Below are 27164 nucleotides of genomic sequence, written 5' to 3'. Positions count from 1 at the left end.
GGCGTAGTCAGCATCCAGGTGTGGTATAGGTGAGATCACGGAGGATTCGGGTCCGTCTCTTGCTTTCTGGAGTCAAAGCAGACACAGGCCTGTGAGAACTGTTTCCATGGACTTCGGCTATCTCGGGCCGGGAGGTGGGGGTCGCTGATACTTGGGCTCCTGATCCCACTCTAGACTCCGGGCTCTCTGGTATTTATGGTGTTGCCTAAAAGATACATATGTTTCAGATGTTGATGCTGATGGTGACTATGTTGAATTCTTCTGATTTTGGGACACACGACAGGTCCTACCAAAAGGCTGTCTTCCATGTTAAAAGCCATTGATATCAAGTCAATTGTGTGACTTGTTGGGATGCCGTGTCCTTGTCAGTGAGGAGGAGGTGGGCTGTCCTGCCCCACCCAACCACCCCGGACTCCTGGGGTACAGAGCATAAGGGTCAGTGACAAGGAATCACTTGGGGAGCAGGGAAGCGTTGGCCCCAGGCTTCTCTCCAGGCATGAACAGATGTGCGGGGTTCTGCCAAATGCTCACAGATGTGCTCCGGGATTGTGGTTCCCACCGAGTGCTAACACTGTTTATTACTGGACTATGATATGACTTTGAGGGCCCCTTACTTCCCAGCATTTGGGAGAGGCTTGTTCTGATCATAGGAATTGGGCCCCTTTTACCATTTTCTCTCTGTGTTTATAGGTATCTACCCTATTTGCCTCGTGTTAGGTGTTTCTCCCCCTCCTTCAGGGTGGGAAGCATCTTTACCCAGTGCTTAGGACATAGTTGAGCCTTCATAAATATTTTAATTGTTTATTCAATTATGTGGATATTGTGCTTGAGCAAACAAGTTTTTTTATTTGAATTCTAATTCTATCACTTCCTCGTGTATAAAATGAAAATGGTAGTAGTACCCGCTTTCCAGGGCTGTTGTGAAGATTAAATTAGTTCCTATGTGTGAAGCACTTAGAACTCCACCTGGCACACAGTAAGCACAGAGGGTGTTAGCTGTTATGAAGCACATTGAATGCAGTAAGACAAGAAAAAGAAGGGAAAACATACATCTGATAAAGGAAGAAAAGTGTTGGCTGTTAACTGGACTCATCAATCATTTATTGATTACCTAGCTCTGTGCTAACTACCAATAAGAATAAAAATCAAGAGAAATAGTTCATCTCTGAAGGACCCTGTGGTTTGTTTGAAGAGGTACTATAAACAATAAAATATTCAGTCACGCATTCAGCAGGTTCCTGTGCTGGCATAGGGCAGTGGCTAAACTGTTAAGAGTGCTCTGAAACACCAGGCTTGGTTGTCATTATGGAGGGTAATATTTTATTTAACAAACTCTTTCAGAGCTGGGTCTTGAAAAATGTAGTGAACACAGATGGGGAGAGACGAGCAGGAATTCCGGGCTGTGGAAGGCATGAGCCGTCTTAGGGGCAGCAAGGAGCAAGCTAGCAGGATGTAAGACCATAGCACAGGGGTGGACCTCAGTGTTCTCCTGCGTTCCTTGGACCAGAAGACAGGTCTCGGCTGGAAGGTAGTGAGCAAGAGTGCAGGCTGTAGACTGCCAGCACCAGAGAAACCCGGCAGGTGCAATGCTGGGAGCTGTTGCTTTGGCAAATGGGCATGGGCAGGGCCACTGGGAAGAGATTAGGGGAGAGGAGAGTTCCAGCACAAAATATATCAACGGTGGTTTCTATGGTCAGACTATGGGTGACTTTTCCCTCATAGGTTTTCTGAATTTTCTGTAATGAAATAGGTATTTTATAATCAAGAAATAATTTTGAAAGTACATCTTAGAAATCACATGGAAGATGGATTGGTGAAGAGGGGTGGCAAGAGACCGGTTAGGAAGCTATTGATAATAATAATATTTATGAAACCTTGCTCTACTCCAGGCATGGTGCCAAGTACTGTACAGTCCCCACCTCATTCAATGCTCATAACATCTATATGAGCTGGGTGCTGTCAGTACTGTAGTTACATAAGGAATGATGGTGAGGAAAGCAAAGTGACAGTAAGTAACCTACCCGGGTCATACAGCTAGGCAGTTGGACTCAACCCATGTCACACAGTGATTGAGATTGTTTAGTTGAGAAATGACTCCTAACTCAAACAGTGGTATTAGGAATGAAGAGAGCCAAAGAGGAAGGGATTCACTGGAAAACAGTTTTTCGAGGTGCTGAGGTTTACGTGAGGGAGAGCCATCCTGTTCTCCAGAAACGTCTGGTCCCCACATCTGGACAGGTGCTTCCGTCAGCTGCCACGGGAGAATTATCTTTGTGAACTCAAGCTCAGGACAAGGGTTAGAAATAAAGCTGCTCACTCTGGGATTCATGTTGGATGGGAACCATCTCCTATTCCAGAAATTCACCCCTCAGCTGTGGTAGGTAGAGGGGTGCAGATTGCATGTCACTGTAAGGAAGAATTTCTGTAGATGTGATAGTAAAATTTGGAGACGCCGTTAAGTGCTCATAATAAATGATTGATAATTAAGTACTACCGTGTTTCCCTGAAAATAAGACCTAACCGGACCATCAGTTCCAATGTGTCTTTTGGAGCAAAAATTAATATAAGACCCAGTCTTATATTATATAAAGACCCCATCTTATAGTAAAATAAGACGGGGTCTTATGTTAATTTTTGCATTAGAGCTGATGGTCCAGCTAGGTCTTATTTATTTATTTTTTAAAAGAGTTTATTGGGGAAGGGGAACAGGACTTTATTGGGGAACAGTGTGTACTTCCAGGACTTTTTTTCCAAGTGAAGTTGTTGTCCTTTCAATCTTAGTTGTGGAGGGTGCCGTTCAGCTTCAAGTTGTTGTCCTTTCAGTCTTAGTTGTGGAGGGCGCAGCTCAGCTCCAGGTCCAGTTGCCGCTGCTAGTTGGCACAGCCCACCATCCCTTGTGGGAGTCAAACCATCAACCTTGTGGTTGAAAGGACGCGTTCCAACCAACTGAGCCATCGGGAGGCAGCTCAGCTCAAGGTGCCATGTTCAATCTTAGTTTCAGGGGGCGGAGCCCACCATCCCTTGCGGGATTGAGGAATTGAACCAGCAACCTTGTGGTTGAGAGCCCACTGGCCCATGTGGGAATCAAACCGGCAGCCTGTGGAGTTAGGAGCACGGAGCTCCAACTGCCTGAGCCACCGGGCCGGCCCCTAGGTCTTATTTTGGGGGAAACATGGTAGAGAAACAACTTTATAAAAGCATAGAAATGTTGTATAGCATAGCAAAAGAGACATAATATTCAAGCTCTGTGATGATTTTTGCCAAATAAGCAATTTTGGCCAATATAGGCATCACCAGGTAAAAAACAAAAACATACAAAAAACCCCAAACACCCAGAGCACTGTTTTATCCTTGTATAAAGACCATGGGTTTCTGAAGGTATTGATGGAATTCATATGAACTTGTTCTCTGTATCTGGAAATACTAGAATTAAAGGCACCCTTTGAGGCTTAAAAGAAATAAATTTAAAAGACATGAAAGGAAATGTTTGACTCCAAAAGGTAGTACGACATGTACAAGTTTGAGAAAACTTAGTACAAATTGAAGTTCTGTATTGAATTATTAGAGGAAGAGAATATTGATATATTTCTAATGTTCAGAGGCACACATTGGCAATCTTGCCAGCTACGCCTTAACCGTCCTAAAATCACGGTCAGAGACAGGACAGTGAGTTACGGGAACTGTGGGCTAGGCCCTCCTGTATTTTATCTGTTCTCAGAAATGGGGAAGTTCACAAGGAGAGCCAGTTTAGGACAGGGAATGAGTCCAGATGATGTTTTAGTGAGAAAAGCATCCTTGAGACCATCTGCTTATCGTTTTATAGATAAAGAAACAGGTCTGTGTTAATTTTTAAGTCTTGTCTTCATGTCTCTGAGGCACGGTCTACAGGCAGCTGGAGACATTAAACCATAACAAAAGCAGATTGGGAGACAAAGATGTTAGGGGTTGCCTTCATAGAAATTCTGTATTTTTAACTAGTTGATCGTCCTGCCCTAAAAAAAAAAAAAAAAAAAGTATGTAAAGACCAATACAAGAAAAACATCTCCTTTGCCTAGGACATAGTAAAAGTTTGGGTGAAGGAGGGATATTCCAGCAACTGTGGTTAACAGTGGGGTCCACTGGGTCACTTCCATATGGACCATGGTTCTGAAGGTGGGGGGGCACAGATACTCATCTCTTTTTACACTCATGTAAAGTCTGCTTCCTACAGTTTCTATGAGAATGTATTCCCCCCATATTCAGTTTGAGCTGAAGAGGAACTTCATCTTTTAAATTTTTTTTTTAAGCGATAGGATATTTGGACATCAGTATGAAGGTGGGGAATCTGACTCTGGGTAGGCGGGTATCAGAAAGAACTCCTTCGAGGAGATGATGTCTGATCTGAGTTTTAAAGGATAAGTAGAAATTTAATAGATTAAGAGGGAGATGATAGAGTGTTCCAAGCAAGGGCGTCCACATTAAGATGTGGAGATGAGAAAACAGGGAAATACAAGTCGTTCCAGAGTGACTGGTGTGTTAGATAAAAGACTGGGAGTGATTAGAGAGGAAAGTTTCAAGGTAAGCAGGGATGGTACCAAAGGCAGAAAAACCAGTTTCCAAGCTCAAGTGTAGTTCAGACAAGAAATAATGGGTGCCTGAACTAACATGGACATTGAGTAGGAGGGAGGAGACAAGGGGGTGGAAAAGAGAAAGAATAAGAAAAAGAACGAACTGATTTGGTGACCAGGTGGATTTGGGAGGAAGGAGAAAGAAGCAGTCACAGGTAACTCCCGAGGTTCCAGGTTAGATGATTGCGTGGAATGGTGTTGCCAGTCACCAAGATTTGAAATACTGGGAGGGAAACAAGTTTGGACCTGCAGCCTCGGAGATGTCTGGAAGTGTGTTTCTGGATGGATCTGTCTGTGCATTGGAGGTTCTTCAGAAAACTGATGGCAGTTGAAGTTTCAGTCAGGGTCATTTCACCAGGACAAATATATAGCTCAAGAAGAGACCTGAGAATGGAAGATACTAACATTTAGGGGAGAGCATCTCAAACAGGAAGCGATGAAAGAGGTGTGGAAGAGATGTGGAAAGAAGTTGAGGATAGGTTAAAGAACCAACAGATAGTTTGGGAGGTTGAGAAAGTTAACAGCACCAGTACTGAAGAAGGGTCAAGATTTAATGCTGGATTCTTCTTTGTCTTACATTATATATTGCATGTACATTAGTCTTTTCAATTAAATCCCAGGTTCTTTAAAAATTGGGACTTAATGTTGTATTGCTAAAGCATCTAGATTGGTGCTGAGTGTATGGTAAGTGCGCTACATATTCTTTAGTTAACTGGTCAACCGTATTCTACCTCCGCATTTAAACTCTCCAAAGACATCCGATCAGTTTAGGAATGATTCCTTTACCTTTAATTGTTGTCATCAGTGAATGTGCCCATTGTTATAAAGGATTTCTGTCTACTACCAGCAGGCCCAGTATGCTGCCCATGAATTCATAGGCAACTGACCTGAGATTTTAGTTCAAAAATGTTCATCCGGCACACCTGATCCAGGGTGGGACCCAAACATCTGCCTGTTCTCCACATAGATTTGTGGCTGCCTGGAGGTATTGTGCTAGCAGCCACTGGTTGTCATAAAGTACAATCTAATTAGTTACATAAGCTAAGCTGTTCAGCTTTAAGTTCACAAAAATTGCATCAGGAAACCTAGGCATTATATAGGATTGTTTGGAAAAAGAAGATAGCTACTATAAAAGCTTTGTGTGATCTTGACACCTATGTATTGTATGTTATCAACCATCTCCCTGTATCAGTGTTATAAAGAAAAGAAATTCCAAAAAAGAAAAAAAAGAAAAGAAATTCCTCAGCCTATATGTACACCTGGCCATGAGATCCCCCCCGATAAACTGTGGGTGCCCTAGTCTCCGTGTAGAGAGAGAGGGAAAGGTGGAAGGTGCATTTAGAAATTAAGGGTCCCTCTTTCGGTTAGGCAGTAAGGAGTAGTCTCTTGTGTGCAGTATCTCTTGCTGATAGCAGAAAGGATACATTTCCGTCTCTCCCCAGCCTACTGCAGAAGTGGAAAGTATAAAATTAAGTGCCCAGAGCGAAGAAAAGCACCTGGAGCCACATAACCAGCATTTTCTTAAAAATTGTATTTTGCCCTCCCAAGCTCTATCCCAGAGCTTTCTACATGTATTTTAGGAAAAAAAAAAACTTCACTTATGCTCCCACAGTTCAAAGTGAGACATGAAACATATTTTTCTTTAAGAATTGTTGAGCTGTTTCCTTGCTCTGTCACTTTACCTCTATGGAAGATGAAGAAAGATTACACCAGAGACTAAAAGGAAAACTGGTGACTTAACAAGATACCAAAATATCCCTTTCCTGAAACTTAGTGAAAGGAACCATGAAACAAAAATAAGGAAGAGGATTTCCAGTCAAGATGGAGGAGTAGGTAAATGCTATTCTTGCATCCTCTCACAACCACATCAGAATTACAACTTGACTACAGAACAACCATCATTGAGAATCGCCTGAAGTCTAGCTGAATAGAAGTCCTACAACTAAGGACATACAGAAGATGCCACATTGAGACATGGAGAACACGGAATGGGCTGGTCTCAAACCTTTGTGTGAAAGTTAAAAATTGGGAGGGATATCTCAGCTATGGAGCTCCCCTCTGAGGAGTGAGGGGTTCCAGCCCCACACGAGACTCCCCAGCCAAGGTTCCAGTGTCACAAAGAGAAGTCCCACAACTTTTGGCTGTGAAAACCAGCGGAGATTGTGGCTGAGTGAGATGGAGAGCTGCTGAAGTCCCAGGTGTTCCTGTTAAATGGCCTGTGCGTGGTGCACAGACTTATTCGCTGAAGGCATCACTCGCTCTGAGCTCCAGCGCTGGGGCAGCAGCTCAAAATGTGCCAGGGACACGCAGGGAGGAACTGAATTGTCTGACTTCTGGGCAAGGGCTCGAGAGGCAGCTTTCTCCCAGACAGAAGTGCTGGCAGGTGCCTTGTTCCTTTGTTGGCCCTCCCACCTCCAGGCATGCATACGCAGGTGGCTGATGTATCTGAATCTCCATCAACCTGGCTAACACAGGTCTCCCCACCCTGGTGATTCCCTGAGACCCTGCCACACCCAACTTGTGGGCCTACCCAAGCCTCTTCCAGTGGCTTTTACATACAAACGACCTTGGCTCATGCTGCAGAATTTCCTAAAACCTCTCAAAGATTCACAAACTGCAGACTAACAGCATCTGGCCTCAGCATGCCCCGTACCTCTTGCTGAGCAACCCCAAACCTGGCTTTGGCAGTGCCAGCCATGGTTTGCAGCTTGGCCTATCCCAAGTGCCTTCAATCCCAGCCCCGGTGGCAGACATCTGCAAATGGCTTTGTGGCTCATTCCAGGTGGCCCTGGGCAGGGCACAGGCTGTAGCTGAACTTGGCCTGTGGCAGGGCCCCTCCGAGGAGGCCCTAAGGCCAGCATGCCTGGTCGCTGGCTTTGGACCAAGCTGGAGCACCACCAGGCTCTCTCCTCAGAACACATCCAAAGCGCAGACTTGGCAGGCACCAGAGCCCTGCTAAAGCAAATCCTGCTCCATAGGGTCAGCTCTTGCACAACAACTCCTCTATGAGTCATGGCCAGTCTTCACAACCAATCAGCCTAAGGGTCAATCCCTCCTACAGACGTGCAAACAGCAACTAAGGCTCAACTATAACAGGAGGGCACACACAGCTCACACAAGGGACATACCTAGAGCACCCGGCTCAGGTGACCAGGGAGACTGAACCCCTGGGCCCCACAGGGCACCTACTACATAGTAACACTAAACACTGGGAAACAAAGCAGTTCTACCTGATTCATAGAAAAAAACAGAAGGAGGCAGCCAAAATGGGAGACAAAGAAACGTGCCAAATCAGAGAACAGAACAAAAATCCAGAAAAAGAACTAAACAAAATGGAGACAAGCAACCTACCAGACGTAGAGTTCAAAACACTGGTTATAAGGATGCTCAGTGATCTCAGGGAGAACTTCAACAAAGAGATAGGAAACATAAAAATGGAGATAGAAAACAAAAAAGAGCCAGTCAGAAATGAAGAATACAATAACTGAAATAAAGACTACATTAGAGGGAATCTACAGTACAGTAGATGAAACACTTTTGAACCAGCGATTTAGGAGATGAGATAGCAGAAAACACCCAAGCTGAAGAGCAAAAAGAAAAAAGAATCCAAAAAAAAAAAAATGTGGATAGTTTAAGGGGCCTCTGAGACAAGAGTACCAACATTCACATTATTGGGGTACCAGAAGGAGAAGAGAGAGAGCAAGGAATTGAAAACGTAGTAAAGAAATAATGATGGAAACCTTCCCCTAACCTGGCAAAGGAAATAGACATACAAGCCCAGGAAGAGCAGAGAGTCCCAAACAAGATGAACCCAAAGAGACACATTATAATTTAAATGCCAAAGGTTAAAGACAAAGACAAAAAGAGAATCTTAAAAGCAGCAAAAGAAAAGCAGTTAGTTATCTAGAAGGGAGTTCCCATAGACTGTCAGCTGATTTCTCAACAGAAGGTAATGGCAGGAAATATTCAAAGTGATGAAAAGAACAACCAAGTACAACCAAGATTACTCTACCCAGCAAGACTTATACTGTGTTTCCCTGAAAATGAGACCTAGCTGGACAATCAGCTCTAATGAGTCTTTTGGAGCAACAATTAATATAAGACCCGGTCTTATTTTACTATATTTATATTAGTCTTATATTAATATAATATAATATAGTATAGTATAATATAATATATAATATAATATATAATATAATTAATATACTTCCAGGTCTTATAGTAATTTTTGCTCCAAAAGACGCATTAGAGCTGATTGTCCGGTTAGGTCTTATTTTCAGGGAAACACGGTATTTAGAATCACAGAGGTAAAGAGCTTCTCAGACAAGAAAAAGCTAAAGGAGTTCATCAACTCCAAACCAGTATTACAAGGAATGTTAAAGGGACTTCTTTAAGAAGGAGGGAAAAAAGATAAATGTGAATAATAAAGTGGCAATAACTACATATCTATCAACATTTTCTTTCAATGTAGATGTATGAAATGCTCCAATCAAAAGATAGGATGGCTGGATAGGAAAACCAGACCCTTACATATGCTGCCCACAGAAACTCACTTCAGATTGAAAGACACATACAGACTGCAAGTAAGGGGATTGAAAAAGACATTTCATGAAAATGGAAACAAAAATCTGGTGTAGCAATACTTGTACCGGACAAGACAGACTTTAAACAAAGACAGACTTTAAAACAAAGGCTATTAACAAGAGACAAAGGAGGACCCAGTGATCCCACTACTGGGTATTTATCTGAAGAAACCCAAAACACTATTTCAAAGAGACATGTGCGTCCAATGTTTATTGCAGCATTGTTTACAATAGCCAAAATATGGAGGCAGCCTGGGTGTCCTTTAATGAGTGAATGGATCAAGAAGAGGTGGTACATATATACAGTGGAATATTACTCAGCCATAAAAAAGAATTAAATCTTGCCATCTGCAACAACATGGATGAACCTTGGTGGTATGCTAAGTGGAGTAAGTCACACAAAGAAAGACAAATGCCATGTGATTTCACTTATATGTCAAATTTAAAGAACAAAATAAATGAAGAAACAAACTCACACATACAGAGAATATTTCGATTGTTGCCAGATGGGAGGGGGGTTGCAGGGACGGGTGATAAGGGGGAAGGGAGTAAGGAGTACAAATTGGTAGTTACAAAATAGTCATGGGGATGTAAAGTATAGATAAGAAATAAATAGTCAATAAGAAATAAATAAGCACCCTGGCATATGGGCAAAACTGAGGCTTCTATAAAAAAAAATACAGGAGAAATTTCATCAACTGAAATTTGAAATATCCTGTCTTAAAACATGAATTACAAGGGCTGTCTGCCAGTTTAAGGTCAATTTGAATTAAAATAAAGGATGACATGGGTTATATATATAACTCTCAGTACTGGGAAAAGCATTAGTGGAGACTCAGAGGGACCACACAACTTGGAGAGATGGGTTAGAGACCACCCACCTAGAAGGCATGCTCTTTGGAAAGTTGAGAATGCAAAGTCTCCCTTTTCCTCTCTGCTCCAGCTTCTGATGGGGATAAGGTGTGGGGTGTGGACGGTTGGCTGGACAGATGGAAAGACATATCCTAGGAGCCAGCTTTGTAGCCAAGGGCCAGCGGTATCAAACAAAGGCCATTGTGCAGAGAGAAATACTTGCTGAACCACCAGACAAAAGTCCTGCAAACCGTCCGGTTTTATTTTAACTTGATGTCTTATCAGAGTAACCACTTCACTCCCATATGAGGGAACAAATGAGAATCCCAGATTCAAGACAGCACAACCCAACTCTCAACACTCAAATTTAGAGGTGTTGGCCCCAACAACCAGAGAGCACAGAGATGAAATTTCCCAGTTGCAGCTGTCCACAGCCAGCTTCAATTACTCCCATCCCCCTTCAGGTTACTGAACATTTGAACTAATAATTTGAAACCTCTGTAACACCCAATTCTCTGGCTTAATTTCTAAGAGAAGACAATGTCCAGATAGAGAGGAGTAAGGAGATTCTACCCTTTCTGTTTTGGGGGCAAATGAGTCTAGACCCTTGGCTTTCAGTTGGGAATTATTTTATCACTTTTCCCCAGGGGATGTTGACAATGTCTGAGGGCATTTTTCGTTGTCACAATTGGTGTGGTACTACTGGCATCTAGTGGGTAAAGGCCAGGGATGTGGCTAAGCCTTCAACAGTGCATGGGACAGCCCCCACAGTAAAGACTCATCCAGTCCAAAATGTCAATAGTGTCAAGCAGGAGAAATCCTGGAGATAAACTTCCTTCATTGAAAAATTAACAAGCAAGCAAACAAAAAATCCGTCACACAATCCATTCAAATTCTGAGTGGAAAGTATAGGGGTTATTAGAACATTCAGAATGAAGATTTATATTAGGAAAGACAAGAGGAGTTGGAACAACTCATTTATATCTTCAAGGAAGTTGAATAAAATGTTCACAGTGAAACCAGAAAGCAAAGATGGGGCTTTAGAATGAAGTTACAGAGAAGCCACAAGAAGTATGGATTAAATTCCAGAAGAAGCATGCCATTGCACAGAGCACTTACAACTATACTACAAGCTGTGAAAAGCAGAATCAGCGTTACAGAAAAAGCTAATCAGTGAAGAAGGGGGACAAGCATGAAAGGCCCCTCCAAAACAGGGGAAGAAAATAGAAATGAACATCATAAGAGTGGAGATAAGAGATACAGAAGGGATCCTTTCCACAGATTCAGTCTGTGGGAAAGTTGGGATCATTCCTTGGTGTTCCCAGTGTAGAGCATGCAGCAAACTGAACAAAGGCAAGCACGTCAAAGATAGGGTAGAAAACTTGTCTGAAATCAAAATGAAGAAAAACGGACAAATAATGATCCTGATGAAGTTACTTAATTATAGGATGAAGAATTGCCTACAAATAAATTAACCCCCCAAAAATGAGTTGGTCACATTCACTTGGTGTTTTTAAACTTTTTTTTTTTTTTTACTTTAAAGAAAATACTTTTTAAAACCATTCTTTTAATTGAAATACACATATAGGGAGATAATGTACATCTTAGGTGTACAACTAAATACGGTTTGACAAAAGGCATACGCCTTGTGTAACCACATTTAGATCAAGAAACAGAACTTGGACAGCCCCTCAGAAGTTCCCTCAGGCCCCCCCAGTCATGACACCTGATCCCCTCCAGCAAACTATGGCCTGCAGACCAAATCTGGCCCACACTTGTGAGCTAAAATCGATTTTTCTGTTTTTAAATGGTTAAAAAAAAATCAAAAGAAAGCTATTTCAAGGCTCATGAAAATTCCATGAAGTCCAAAAAGTTCTAAACTTAGTCCCTAAGTTTTAATGAAACAGCAATGCTCATTTGTTTATGCACTACATCAGCGAAGATGAGACTGCATGCCTCCCAAAGCCTTAAATGTTTGCCATCTGGCCCTTAATATAAAACGTTTGCTGACCCCCGTCCTAAGGTAACTGTTCTAACTTTTAACCACATTGATCAGTTTTGCCTGTTTTTGAACTTTATATATATGGAATCATACATGAGTGTGTGTGTGTGTGTGTGTGTATCCTTTTATAGTTTGGCTTTTGTTCATTGTTGTGTTTGTGATACGGATCTGTGTGTGTGTAGCGGTACCTGTAGTTCATTTATTTTCATTGCTGTATAGTATTCCATTTTATGAATATACCGCTACCTGCTAGATCGTTGATAGTCCTTTGGATTGTTTCCAATTTGAGGTTACGAATCATGCTGATGTAAGAGGTTCTTACATACTCTCTTGGCACACGTATAGATACACATATTTCTTTTGGGTATACTTGTATACATAGGACTGAAATTATGTAGGCTTAGCTTTAGTAGGTCACCACATTTTCTGAAGTGGTTATAACAGTTTAAACTCCGACCAGCAGTGCTCCACTTCTCATTGGCAAGTGTTTGAACAGTCTTCCTGCCATTGTGGTCGGTGTATAATCCTATCTCATTGTGGCTTTAATTTACATTTCCCTGATGACTAATGAAGTTGAGCAGCCTTTATTATGTCCTCTTTTGTAGAGTACCTGTTCAAGTCATTTGCCGATTTCTCTTTTGTGTTTCGTTTTCTTACCGCTTGGTAAGAGTTATTTATTAATTCTGGATATGAGTTCTTTGCTGGATATATGTACTGCAGTTCTCAGAGCACTGAGGTAAACATGTGATCTAAGGATTCTGTACTCAGTGACGTTACCATTCATATATAAAGCCTTCATAAAAACATTTCCAAATATGCAAGAACTCAAATTTTCTGGAAATGAATCAAATAAGTTAACAGATTGGGAGCTTGTAGTATGAAGGGTCTGGTAGTGAACACGAAATGTATTCAAATATAAAGTCCAAATTTAAATAATTGTAGTAATTTTTTCCTAAAACAAGATGTAATATATTTACGTCCACTATACTTGAAATAAATTTATTTTAAATATCTCTTTTATAATAGAGAGAGGGAAATACCGTGTTTCCCTGAAAATAAGACCTAGCCGGACCATCAGCTCTAATGCGTCTTTTGGAGCAAAAATTAATATAAGACCTGGTCTTATTTTAATATAAGACCAGGTCATAATATAATATAATATAATATAATATAATATAATATAATGTAATATTGGGTCTTATATTAATTTCTGCTCCAAAAGACGCATTAGAGCTGATGGTCCAGCGAGGTCTTATTTTCAGGGAAACACGGTATGTTCATGATGATACGAACAACAAACATGAGGTAAAGTGAAGGAGGAGGTGGGAGGAATTATAAGGGTGCTAACTTCTTTCTCTCTAAAAGTCACATTAGCATTACTAAGAACATGCTACAGATTTTCCAGATTATGGGGGGAGGGTGGTAAAAAATAAAACATGTATAACAAAAGATAAGAAAGAAAACAAGGAAACATGGAAAACATAAAATGACAAACCCTGTGCATGTGTTATAACCGTAAATGTAAATAGGGTAAACTCCTGTGTTGAATTTAAGATTAATGGCATTAAACAGCACCAACATGGTTAATACACGTTATTTTTGTGGGAAAAAAAGCATATATTAATCACTGATTCAGAGCATACACTGCATATTACTGGACGTTACCACAACCTTGCGAAGTGTTGTAAGCTGTCTGGTGCCACAACTGAGTACAAACCTGTTACCACACGAAAAGACACACACACACACACACACACACACACACACACACACGAGGATATATATATATATATTTAAAAATTAGGATACTTTGTAAATGTATCCTGGTTTTATAAATAAGCATACTTGGTTATAAGTCCAATTTCTTCCCATAGAATATCTTCTCCCTGATATATATAATCAAAGAAAAGGATCTACATATCACGGAAAGGGATATAATTGAAAGAAACAATACTTCTAAGAGACTCCTTGGGCTGCCTTGTAAACTGCTGAAAGGAAGAGAATAACTTTGGGTTTATTTGGCACTTGGAGCTGTATCTGCCCTTTATGTTTTGTGACTTTCCCCAGAGAAAACCTGACCATTCCGTGCCCAGGTTGGCTTGGTTTTGGATCTTGATACCTTTTTTCCTAGCTGCTGGGATGGAGTTGCCAAGATTTGGTTTGCATCCTCTCCTTGAAAATCTCCTTTCTCTGCCCTTAACTGTAAGTTTTGAGTTTTTCTGATTTGGGACACAGGTTAGTTACCAAGAGCTGTATTACGTTCTAGTTCCAGTGTTAAGAGCCTGCAGTCAATCCATTGCTTTGACTTTTCTCTAGACAATAGAAACTGGAATACAGCCCAGACGTTCTGGCATGTTCTTACGTTCTATTTTCTGTATACTGTATGGTATCCTAATGCCTGTAAAGAGCTTTCAGACACTGCCTCCAACACCCACACTCTTACATTCTCTTTCTCTGTAGCCCCCTCGGTCTCCTCCCCTCCCCCACTCACATGTATCCTTCTGTCATCCTCTCTGTTTTATGGTGCAAAATAGTGTCTATTTGGAGCAAGTCATTTTTAATCCTTTAGTTGAAAATATTCACTCATTCATGAAATACTTAAGTGTTAATAGTTTGAGAACTGGACTAGGTATACCTCACATGTCATGTAATACTCAACAATTCTGTAATGTCAAAACATTATTTTAATTGCTTTAAGGCACATAAGGGTTGTGTAACTTGGCCACAATCACATAAATTGTTTGGCAGAGTCTGGACAGCAGCTACATTTTGAGTTCATGTAATGCACTTTGACCTTGACGTATTTGACACAAGAAGGCATGAGGATTAGAGAGGCTGGGAAGGTAACTCCTCACAGTTGCCCAGGTCTCTGCAAAAGCCATGTTCATTCTGCTGTTCCATGTTAACATTGAAAATGGCCTGTGATACGTGCTTTGATATTTTTGTTGTATGCAAGGTGCTCTGGGAATCCCGGGGGAAAACGAACCTGAGAAGTCCAATAGGGTTTCACTGAAAAGGAGGCATTCAAACGAGGCCTTAAGAGATGAGTTTTACAAAGACAGCAATAAAGGAGGGCACTGTTATCAATGAGAACATGTTGAACGACACAGGGATGTCGCCAGTAATGCGGAAGAATCTGCGGAGGCTATTGCAGGGTGCAAGACTGGGAAGTAGGCGGACGTGGCTCTGCGGGAACCGTGTGGACTGTGCCCTGGAATTCGGGTTCTGTCTTCTGTCCAACATGGAGTTATCAGTGGGAAGTGATGACGTCGCACTTCTGTTCTGGGGAGTGTAACTGGTAGTGTTGGGTACGATGATCTCGGAGGGCTGAGACTAGTTAGGAGACCATGACAGTAATTCAGGCAAGAGCCTGACCCAGGACATTGAGGGGAATGAAGAGCCTCTGTGAGCAGAGCCAGAAGCAGTAGGCAACTTCCTTCAATTCACTGAACTGCACACACCATTGCCAAACTTGCTCCTATGCTGCTGCTGCTTTTTTTTTTTTAACTTTTATTTATTTGTGTTTTTCCGGAACCCATCAACTCCAAGTCAAGTGGTTGTTTCAGTCTAGTTGTGGAGGGCACAGCTCACAGTGGCCCATGTGGGGATCGAACCAGCAACCTTGTTAAGAGCACCGAGCTCTAACCAACTGAGCTAACCAGGCGCCCCCTCTTATGCTTATTCTTAGTGTGGGTAATAGTATATACACCTTTATGCTTGTGTATGTGTACATATATACACATGTGGGATTGTGTGTACACTAACTAGCATATTAGACATGCTATATTGAAATTTTTTGGAACTAGTTAATTAAACATTGTTTCAGTCTTACAGCTTTCTTTTGGTATTCTGAATCCATTTATTTTCTTTCCAGTCACAAATATTTTTTAATCATTTTTTTTCAGTTACTCTTGACATTCAATATTATTTTATATTAAAGTGTACAGCATAGTGGTTAGACATGTGTGTGTGTCTGTGTGTGTCTGTGTGTGTCTGTGTGTGTGTGTATGCACATACATATACTGGGAGTGCCAAAAAAATATATACAAGTGGATACTTTGGTCAACGTTGCTCAAGCAGAAATTTCTGGATGCTGATGGTAACTACTTTGAGCACCTCTTGTAGATGCAGAAGTCAAACATGACTTGTATTCATCCTTTGTTATTGGTATATATCATTACAATTTTAATACAGTTTTCCTTTCTCAAAATGTGTATACATTTTTTTGGCACACTCTATATATACATACCCTGTTTCCCCGAAAGTAAGAACTAGCCGGACAATCAGCTCTAATGCGTCTTTTGGAGCAAAATTTCATATAAGATCTGGTATTATATTATATTTATTATATAAATATTATATTATATTTATATAATAAATATATAATATATTTACATAATATTATATTATATTATGACCCAGTCTTATAGTAAAATAAGACTGGGTCTTACACTAATTTTTGCTCCAAAAGACACATTAGAGCTGATTATCCAGCTAGGTCTTATTTTCGGGGAAACACAGTAGTATGTATATAATTGACTGGTATAAGTATTGCTACCACAGCTTTTATATTTCTTTGTTTCCATTTTCATGAAATATCTTTTTGCATCCCTTCACTTTTAGTCTGTATATGTCTTTCAATCTGAAGTGAGTCTCTTATCAGCAGCATATGTAAGGGTTTTGTTACCCATTCAGCCATCCTATGTCTTTTGATAGGGGTATTTAATCCATTTACATTTAAAGTAATTGTTGATAGATACGTAGTTATTGCCATCTTATTCATATTTTTTATCTTTCCCCCCCCTTTTTAAAAACGTACCTTGGACATTTTTTGTAATACTGGTTTGGTGGTGATGAACTCCTTTACCTTTTTCTTCTCTGGGAAGCTCTTTATGTGTCCTTCAAATCTAAATGATAGCTTTGCTGAGTAGAACAATCTTGGTTGTAGGTCCTTGCTTTTCATCACTTTAAATATTTTGTGTCAATCCCTTCGGGCCTGCAAAGTTTCTGTTGAGAAATCAGCTGACAGTCTTATGGGGGCTCCCTGATAAGTAACTAATGGCCTTTCTCTTGCTGCTTTTAGGATTCTCTTTGTCTTTAACCTTTGGCATTTTAATTATAATGTGTCTTGGTGTTGGCCTCTTTGAGTTTATCTTGTTTGGGACTCTGTTATTCCTGGGCTTGTATGTCCTTTTCCTTCACCAGGTTCGGGAAGTTTTCAGTGATTATTTCTTCAAGTAGGTTCTCAATTCCTCGCTTTCTTCTCTTCTCCTTCTGGTACCCTTGTCATGCAAATGTTATGCTTGATGTCCCAGAGGTCCCTTAAACCATCCTCATTTTTTTGGATTCTTTTTTTCTTGTTGCTGTTCTGCTTGGATATTTTCTGCTACCTTGTCTTCCAAATCGTTGATTTGATCCTCTGCTTCATCCAGTCTGCTGATGGTTTCTTCTAGTGCATTCATTTCAGTTATTGTATTCTTCACTCTGACTCATTCTTTTTTGTGGTTTCTATGTCCTTTTTTATGCTTGCTATCTCACTGAGTTCCTTGAGCATACTTATAACTAGTGTTTTGAACTGTGCGTCTGATAGGTTGCTGGTCTCCATTTTGTTTAGCTCTTTACCTAGAGTTTTCTCCTGTTGTTTTCATTTGGGACACATTTCTTTGTTTCCTCATTTTGCTGCCTCTCTGTTTGTTTCTGTCTATTAGGTAGATCTGCTGTGTCTCCCAGTCTTTAAAGTGGACTTTTGTAGTAGGTGCCCTATGGGGCCCAGTGGCAGTGTCCCTGGTCACCTGCACCAGGTGCTCCAAGAGTGTCCCTTGTGTGGGTTGTGTGTGCCCTTCTGTTATAGTTGAGCCTTGGTTGCTCTTGGCCCATCAGTAGGTGGGATTGATTCTCAGGCTGACTGGCTGTGGGGTTTAGCCATGTCCACAGCTTACGGGCTGCTGTGCAGGGGTGCTTACCCCATGTAGCAGGATTTGCCCCAGTGGACTCTGGTGGCCACTGAGACCACCCTCTGGGCGTACCGCTTGTAGGGCTAATTGGGTGGTGCTGTGCTGTGCTGTGGTCTGAAACCCACCTCCAAGTATGTTGGTTCTGGGGCCTCTTGGGAGGGGCTCCAGTGCAGGCCCAGTTCACCCACTGCCTGTGACCAGCCAGAGACTACCTGGTAGGAGCTAAAAAGCAAGCTGCAGTTGGTTGTTCCCTGTACTAAACCTGGAGGCACATGGGAGAGGCCAAGTTCAAACCGAGGATCACTTTCACCAGTACCAGGCCTGGGGTAACTGTAAAAAGCCAGGACACCCTGAGGTTTGCTGCCACCTGCTGCTCCCGTAAGGCTCAGTGTCTGATAAAGCCTTGTATGGCACATGAGTTGAGTGAGGCGAGTTCTCAGGGAGTCACCAAGGTGGGACAAGTTGTGTTCAGGAGTTTATGTAGATTCTGGTTTGGATCCCGTGCTGAGCCTGGAGCTACTCAACAAATGTCTCAGAGCACACTGAGGCTAGTCACTGCCCATGTGGGGACCACAGACCCCCGAGAGTTGTTCAAGAAAGTACTACATGGGCATGACTGGCTGCTCATCAAGAAAGTGCTTCCGGCGTTGGGCAAGTTGCGTGGGGCAGTGTCCCAGGGAGTCACCTGGGTGGCATGAGCAGAGGTCACCAGGCCAGTGCAGATTCAGATTTGGCCATGCCCATGGGAGGTGGGCTCAACACAGGAAAGATGGCGCTCACCTGCTGGCTGCATGGGAAGAGGACCCCACATGGGGAAAATGGCAATTGTCCCTTCAGTCATTGCCCCAGAGCCACATAACTCATTCTTTCCCTGTATGTCTCTGATGCCCCTCAAGTCACTGTCCCTCCACCTGAGCCCAGGATGAGTGTCTGTGAGGAGTGAGTCTGTGCTCGGGCGCTTTAAGAGGTCCCTTGTATACCCTTCCCAATCACATTCCTCTCCCATCCCCCAGAGGTAACCACTCTCTTGACTTGTGGTTTCCTTTCCAAAAACAATGATTTCCTTGTTTTTCTTTATATTAAAGTTAAATCATATGAAATTGCCATTTGATTGTAGGTAAAAATTTTTTAACATCTGCAATTTCATATTTCAACCTAGTAGTTTTACCACCTATGGAGCTCTAAACAGTAGAGTTAAGCCTGGTTTTGAATATTATTTCAGTGTAATCTTACTGTATTTGTCCTGTGCTATGCTTCTTTCTCTCACTGTGTTGTAATATTCAGCCATGTTGTTGCAAGTTGTCAGTTCTCATTGCTGGATGTATGCCGTTATATGACTACTACATTTTATGTGTCTGTTCCACTGTTGCTAGATTATGGGTTGTTTCCAGTTTTGACTACTGCAACTAGTGTTGCTGTGAAAATTCTTGTACATGTTTCGATGCTTGTGGCCAAGATTTCCTCTAGGACAGGATCAGTAAATTTGGGCCTCCTGCCTAGTTTTTTGTTTAATGGTTTATTTTGAAATAATTTTACATTTGTAGAAGAGTTGCAGAGTTGTACAGAGAGTTCCTGTATACCCTGTACCCACCTTCCCCTAATAAAAATGCCTTATGTAATTATGGTACATTTAAAACTAAGACATTAATGTTGGTACAAAACTATTAGCTAAAGACTCTTTGGGTTTCATCAATTTTTCCACTGGTATTTCTTTTCTGTTAGAGAGCCCAATACAGGATACTACATTGCATTTAGTTGTCCTGTCTCCTTAGATATGAAACAAACTTTCCAACTGTAGTACAGTATTTGTATGAAGTACTTTTTGTTTTTAGCCTTATAGTACCCAGTCAAAACACTGTTTTCCAGAGTTACTAGTACATAGTTTTTCGGGTCTCGTTTCTTTCACTTAGAAAATTTTATTTAAACTTAATCCATATTGTTGTGTGAATCAGTAGTTTCTTCCTTTTTAAAAAAATTCAGTGAAGTTCACATAACACAAAATTAACCATTTTAAAGTGAACAATTCAATAACATTTAACATATTCACAATCTTGTGCAACTACTTCCTCTACCTAGTTCCAAAACATTTTCATCACTCCAAAATAAAACCCTGTATCCATGAAGCAGTTACCCTTTGTTTCTTCCTCCTCCCAGCTTCTTGCAACCACTAATATGCTTTCTGTTTCTGTGCACGTACCTGCTCGGGATATTTCATGTGAATGGACTCATACCGTATGTGATCTTTTGTGTCTGCCTTGTTTCACTTGGCATAATGTTTTTAAGGTTTATCCATATTGTAGCATGAATCAGTACTTCATTCCTTTCTTTTTTAAAATTGTAACATAAAATTTGTCATTTTAACCGTTTTTAAGTGTACAGTTTAGTGGCGTTACATTCACAGTATTATGTAAGTATCTATTTCCAAAACCTTTTTGTTGCCATAAACAGAAACCTTGCACCCATTAATAACTCCCCATTCCCACTCCTCCCAGCCCCTGGTGACCTCTAATTTCTATCTCAGTGAATTTGCCTGTCCTAGATAGTTCATATAAGTGGAATCATACACTATTTGCCCTCTTGTGTCTGGCTTATTTCACTTAGCATAACGTTTTTAAGGTTCATCTATGTTACAGCAGGTGCCAGAACGTTTTTCCCTTTTTATGGTTGAATAATATTGAATGGTTAGAACACATTTTGTTTATCTGGTGATGGATGCTTGTGTTGTTTTTACCTTTGGGCTTTTGTGAATAATGGTACGAGCATGTGCATACAGCAACTGTTGAACCCTTGTTTTCAGTTTGTTTGGGCAGATACCTAGGAGTGGAGTGGTCTAGACTATGTACAATAAGAAGCTGAATTCCAACGTGGGTAGACCACGGTCTTTACAACACATGGTTATTAGATTTTCAAATTTTTGCCAGTTTGGCCTGTGTGTAATGGTATTTCATTGTGATTTTAATTTGTATTTCTTAATTTCTAATGGGGTTGAACACATTGTCACATGTTTAAAGCCATTTGAATTTCCTGTTTTGTAATGTGCCCATTAATTTTTTTATTGGTGGTTTGCCTTTCTAAATGAATGTTGATGAATTGATGTCTCCAAATAATGTTTACTCTGTGTTTCTGCAGAACAAATAGTGGAGAAAGATGAAGGTCCGTATTATACTCACCTGGGATCTGGCCCCACGGTAGCCTCTATCCGGGAACTCATGGAGGAGCGGTGAGTTGATGTACAGATGTCCAAGGAAAAGTGGGCAATTTATTAATAGAATATGGATTTTTAAGCCTCTCTCATTTTCATTGCCTTGTACTAGATGACATACAGAAAGGAATATTGACATTCAGGCGGTGGAAGGTTGAATGTGGGATTCTTACCCCTGGTGCTTTTGGGTTTCTATCTGTAGATCTGCCTTCCATCTATCCTCTTCCCCTCTTTTCTCTCTCGCTCTTTCTTGAAATGGTTTTTATTGAAGAAATGTCGTCGAATGGTCATATGTCCTATAGAGTTTCCCATGGTCTGAATTTTGCTGCTGTCTTTCCTGTGGTATTAACCTGGTTATCTGCTGTACGTCCCATAAATTGGTAGTTAGATCTAACGGCTTGACCAGAATCAGATTGCTTTTTCTTCCTTTTTTTCAAAACAGCTTCATGGGTGATATTTTGTACCTCCTACAGGAGGAAGGTATTGTGTCATCTTTGGCCAGTGGATGCCTGTTCTGGGTGTCTCCTGAGTCCTTTTGACATGATCCTAGGACTCTTTAATCACTTTCTTGATTTCTCGTGTGACAAGCTGTTCTGGGCTCATGTGTACGTTTACCCAAGAAGTCCCGGTTCCTTTTATTGTGGGAAAAAGCATTTAGAAAACAGACTCTGGGTGCTCTGCATGTTCATTGCTGCTGGGGTGCTGCTCATTGTTTCTAGGCCATTTTATTAGAAGGCGCTAAATTGTGTGTGTAGGTTTTTGATTTTTGTTATTGTTTAGTGATTAACTATTAATACATCATGAGTTTATAATGGCATTTCCAATTCACACTCAAGACTATAGGGTTTTTCCTTTATAGCTCTGTTTCGGTTGTTTAAGCAGCTTTTATAGATAGAGAGTTTAAAGTCTGTGTACATGTCCACAAGGGATTTCAAATGCTATGAGTTCCAGTAGATGGAGAGGTAAGATAGGAGGAGGGTTGTGAGCATAAACTGAATTGACTATATGTAAAACCGTGCTTATTAGCAAATACTACACACAGGGTGTCCACCTCACGTACACATGTACTGGCTGCATTTTTCATAACAAGTATTAGTATTTTAATAGTGAAGTCAAAGGTTATATAGACATAAACATGTTTGTTCATACATACACATACAGATGTGAGGAAGGCTGAGTGGCTCAGAGTTTAAGAACCAGATTTTGTCTGACCAGGGGAGCCAGACTAACTCATCATTATAATAATATAGCAGGGAACATGATTTTGAACTGAATAATAATTCCCCTGAATGAATCAAAGGTAAGATGGATGGCGGACAGTGATCTGCTGTAATCACTCTTAATCATCCTGTACCATCTGGAAACATTCATATTCAATGCATGCCATCAGCAGAGCAGTTGATCAAAGACCCAATCTGTAAATTCAGATCTAATTGGACCTCTGAGTCCACGAGAATGAACAGATTTAAAACAGGGTGTGCGTGTTGTGTGTGCATGTGCCCACATGTATGTGTATGCATTGCAGTTTCAAGGTTGCATAAGACATCATTTTGGCCATGGATTTTTGTAAGGAATCCTCGCACTTATCTTTGCTGTGGGGGAGTCCAAATGTATGTTTGATCGGAGACAGTTTTTGTGTGTGTTTGTTTCTTGGTCACAATTTTACAAGATTTCTAGATAGCTGTCTAGATAATTTTCAGTTTTGAAACAAGGATTAAGAGATAGTGATAAAGTTGAGATTTGTCCTTTTCTTCCCCTCTCATTGCTTTAAAAATAACAGCCAAGTGTAGATTCTTCAGAAACTGATCCAAGAGAGGAATTCCTTTCCAGACCAGGAATACTCATGTTTTTCCTCAGCAACTGGTTTATTTTTATCTTGAGGACCTTGTAAATCATGTAACAGATTGCGTTTCCATCTTTATGTTGGCAGTTAGTAAGCTTCGAGGCAGATTTGTAGATTCCCCGTTAGGAGGAACGTAAGTTCTCATCGTTGGCCCATCGGGGCCTATTCAGGTTCACTCCTGCCTCCTTGTGACTTGATTCTAAGGAGTCTTCATTAGCTTCCTTGAGTTTTCATATGATGAAATGTTCCAGGCTCATCTCAAAAACACACAAGACCCCACTGTTTACATTTTGTGTACAACATCATGTTTGTTTCCTGCTTTACCCTGATTCCATCACCTGCTATTTTTAGCATATAGACATCTCTTTAAATTCTTTTCGGAAACAAGGAGGGAAATGAACAATTGATGAATATCACCTGACTGGGGGTCTAGTTTGTGAATGGGCCAGGCTGTCTCTTCCCTAGACCTTCTCCTGGACCCTTTCTCTGCAGGACCACTGTACTGCCAGGAGCTGGCTGAGGCAGGGAGGGGAAGTGTGCTTATGTTGGTGCTTTTCACTTACCTGGTAAAGATTTGGAGAAGTGGGGGGAGTCAAAGCAAATTCTAAACTATTATCCCAATGTATTTATGCATTCCACACTTCCTGGGTACCCAACTCCTCGTTTCCATAGGGAATTGCAGTCAGTTATTCAAATCCGCATCTGAGAATGGTGTGCTACACAGTGTCACATGTCCTTTATTGGAAGGGGCTTCTCTTCAGCTTAGGGGTTCATTAAATGTTTGTTCTAGAAATGAAGAACCAGCACTGTGCTAGCAAATCCTCAGAGTTTGGGGGAGCTGGTCTCATTACTGTGTGATAGAGGTAACCCTGATAAAAATAGCACTTTAGATCAGTGGTTCTGAAACTTGGGCGTGCTGTACTCTCCTGAAGGGCTTGTGAGAGTACGCATCACGGAGTGCCACCCCCCAAGTTTCTGACCCAGCAGGTCTGGGGTGGGACCTTGGAGTCTGCCTTCCTCCTGAGTTCCCAGGTGGCCCTGGACCCACCTGTAAGAACTACTGGGTAAGATGATCAGGTTACCCTCGAGAATAAGGTTTCAGCCTGTCCTTTGCAGACTTAGTTTAGGGTCTAAGAATTCATCTAAATTCTAAAAGGGCCTCTTAATAGTAGGCCAGGAAGTGACATGTTCAAGATAAAAAGAACTAAATCCAGAGTTGGCTGGTTGTCTTTAAGCACTGAGACAGTTCTGGTTTAAAAAAAAAAAAAAAAAAAAAAGTCTAGCTGGTCATTCAGTGCTTAGCCCTTTTATTTGCTCTCAAATATGAAGTTGACGGCAGGCAGCATTTTTCTCAAGGGTGGGATGGTGCAGAAGTTCCTGGTCAGAAAGCCCGCGTCAGTGTCCTCAGCTCACCCTCCTGTGGGGAACATGATATCCTGTCCATTTTGGTGAGAGCAGTGTGGTCACTTCGGGCTGTTCTTCCCACAGCGACCCCAGCACCGAGTGCCCCGGCTCTGCACTCAGGGGCCGCTTCCTGATAAATGCTTGTTGAATTGAAAGCTTTCCAGGTCCCAGACAAAAGCGGCACTATCTGGCCTTTTTTCTAGAGCCACAGCACGTTATACAAACTCCCCCGAGTCCCGTCTTCAAGCACGTGCTATAAGGGACTAACAGAGCCTTAGAATTTTCACGTGGTAATGATCAGAAACACTTTTCAACTCTTCACTGAGACCTGAGTGAACTAGAGAACTCAGAGAACCCTGAGATCAACCTTTTAAAAAATACTTGCTGTCTTTTCCAATCACAAAAATAAAACATGTCTGTAAGAGAACTTCTAAAAAAAGTTTAGAGTGAAGACAACTTTCTAGCAATTATCCTTCCCAGAAGAAACTTTTAAAGAAATGATGCTTACCTTTCAATTTTTTTTCCAAAAAACTGAAGCGTTTACAAACCTATACATATAGATATAAAGAAATTTTGAATGGAATCAATCATACTATGCCCACTGTTTGCAGTTGCTTCCCGCCTTAATTTCATCCATGTCAGTACATGCAATTCTGTCAACTCCTTTTTAGTGGCTACGTGGTTTGCCATTGACTGTGTGGAAATTTGCTATATTTATTATATTTTATTTAGCTAGCCCTATACTGGACACTTAAGTTGTTTCTGACTTTTCTGTTGGTGATGCAACAATAAATCCAATTCCTAAATCTTGTACAGTTATTTCTGAGGTAGAGATTTCTAGAAGGGGAGTGGATGAGATAGAACATATGGGTAACTATACAGTGTATGTAAACAACATTATAATCATAATAGCTATGATAATATTACCTTCTATTAAATAGTATGTTAAAATAATATGCCGTAATTGGGTTCATTGCAGAAATCTAAGGACAGTTTGATTTAGACAGTCTGTTTAAATAGCATGCCATGTTAATTGACCACAGGAGAAAAACCATTCAATCGTCTATCTCCTTAGATGCTAAAAAAATGTACTTGATAAAAGTAATCAATTCTTGATTAAAAATCCTTAGAACAGGAAACCCTTCAAAATAAGGAAGTCTCTGTCTCCATCCCAAAGTCAGCTAACTTTGTGCTCAGTTGTGAATAGTTGGGTACGTTTCTGGTTCCCAACTATTCACAACTGGTAAATTCAGGAAACAAGCAAAGATGCTTACTCACACCTCAGAAGCTCTGGCCAGTACAGAGAGATGAGAGACTGAAATAAAGACATAAAGAGGGAAAGGGGGAGGTGGGAAATGACCGCTATTTGCAGATGATGTAATATTGTGCTTGAAACCAAAAAGCTATTAAAAATAGGACAATTCAGTAAGATGGCTGTTTACATTATTAAGACTAATTAATATTTATTGGGCTCTTCCCTCATGCCAGGACCTTCAAAGCACTTTAAATAATGCACTCCCTGTGGATTACCTCATTTGATCTTTTTCAAAGCTTAGGAGGTAGGAATTATTTTTATCTCCGTTTTACAGATGAGAAAGCTGAGGCTTAGAGAAGTGCAGTCGTTGGACCACAGTCCTTCTAGCAAGAAAGTGGCTGGACTGGCGCTCGAGCCCAGTCTGTCTGACCTCCAAGGCTGTGCTTTAAGCATCGTGGCCCCCAGGTAGTTGTGTGGCCTCGGGCAGATCAGTTCAGCTCTGGGGCCCATAGTTGCATCACCTCTGAATGTGCTGTGGTTAATTAGATGGCCTCAGACTCCTGGAGTGTGTGCACATGTGTGGGGGCCAAGGCAGGAGATTCTATGGGAACCAGATGTGTTTACTGTCCGGGGGAATCTCGGAGCCAGTCTGTGCTTTGTAGGGTCACTTCCCCCCAGCCTCAGCTGCCCTCATCATGTTCAAGTGTCAGCTGTGGATTGTTGAAAGAGAGTAATAAGGGTGTCCCCATTTATTTTCTTTTGTGTATTGAATTTATAAATAGCTGACTCTGGGGGTGACTCAGCCAACAGGGCTGGATACAAATGCCTGCATTTGGCCTTTGGTTTGAGTACCTTTCTGGAGGCTCCGAGGCAATAATCAGGCACATTCTGTTGGACTTCCCCCTCTGCCCTGGGACAGAGCAAGACCAGATGGACCAGAGGCCCTGGGAACCTGGAAGTGGCCACTGTGTCCCCAGAGGCTCTAAGCGCAGAATAAACATTCACATCTTTCTCTTTCTTCTCTGTTGCCCCCACAGTAACTAGAAACCCACTGGGGCTTGCCTTCTTACTGTAAGTTGCTCTCCTTTGGGCTCTGTTGTGCTCATGATGCTTCTGTCTCCCTCTCCAGGTATGGAGAGAAGGGGAAAGCCATCCGGATTGAGAAGGTCATCTACACCGGGAAGGAGGGGAAGAGCTCACGTGGCTGTCCCATTGCAAAGTGGGTGAGTGTCTTGACCCCATGGCCAAAGCTGGGCCTCACTCTCCAGGGTTGGGGTGTGGAGGAAGCAGACATGTTTACTGTCCAGGGAATCTTGGAGCTGGTATCTGGTGCTTGGTTACAGTCATTTTCCCCCAGCTCTTTGTCCTCCTTTTATTTAAATGCCAGCACCTGGCATCCTGGACTGACCTCCAAACTGCTCTGGTCGTTATTCTCGGCGCGTACCGTCTGTGCTTCAGAACT

General features: G+C 41.5%; 1 protein-coding gene across 2 annotated transcripts in view; it reads left to right on the top strand.

The window, feature by feature from the left end:
• Positions 1 to 27164, top strand: part of TET3 (tet methylcytosine dioxygenase 3) — a 109972-nt gene that overhangs the window by 58988 nt on the left and 23820 nt on the right. For both annotated transcript variants that reach the window (XM_081068187.1, XM_081068188.1), the window contains exons 4-5: positions 21128 to 21218; positions 26832 to 26925. In XM_081068187.1, the coding sequence (XP_080924313.1) occupies positions 21128 to 21218; positions 26832 to 26925 (185 nt within the window). The remainder of the gene's footprint in view (positions 1 to 21127; positions 21219 to 26831; positions 26926 to 27164) is intronic.

Source organism: Rhinolophus hipposideros, assembly GCF_964194185.1.
Source record: "Rhinolophus hipposideros genome assembly, chromosome: 12".
Lineage (NCBI taxonomy): Eukaryota > Metazoa > Chordata > Mammalia > Chiroptera > Rhinolophidae > Rhinolophus > Rhinolophus hipposideros.
Note: the sequence above shows the minus strand (reverse complement) of the source record. Positions and strands in the feature narration are given on the sequence as shown.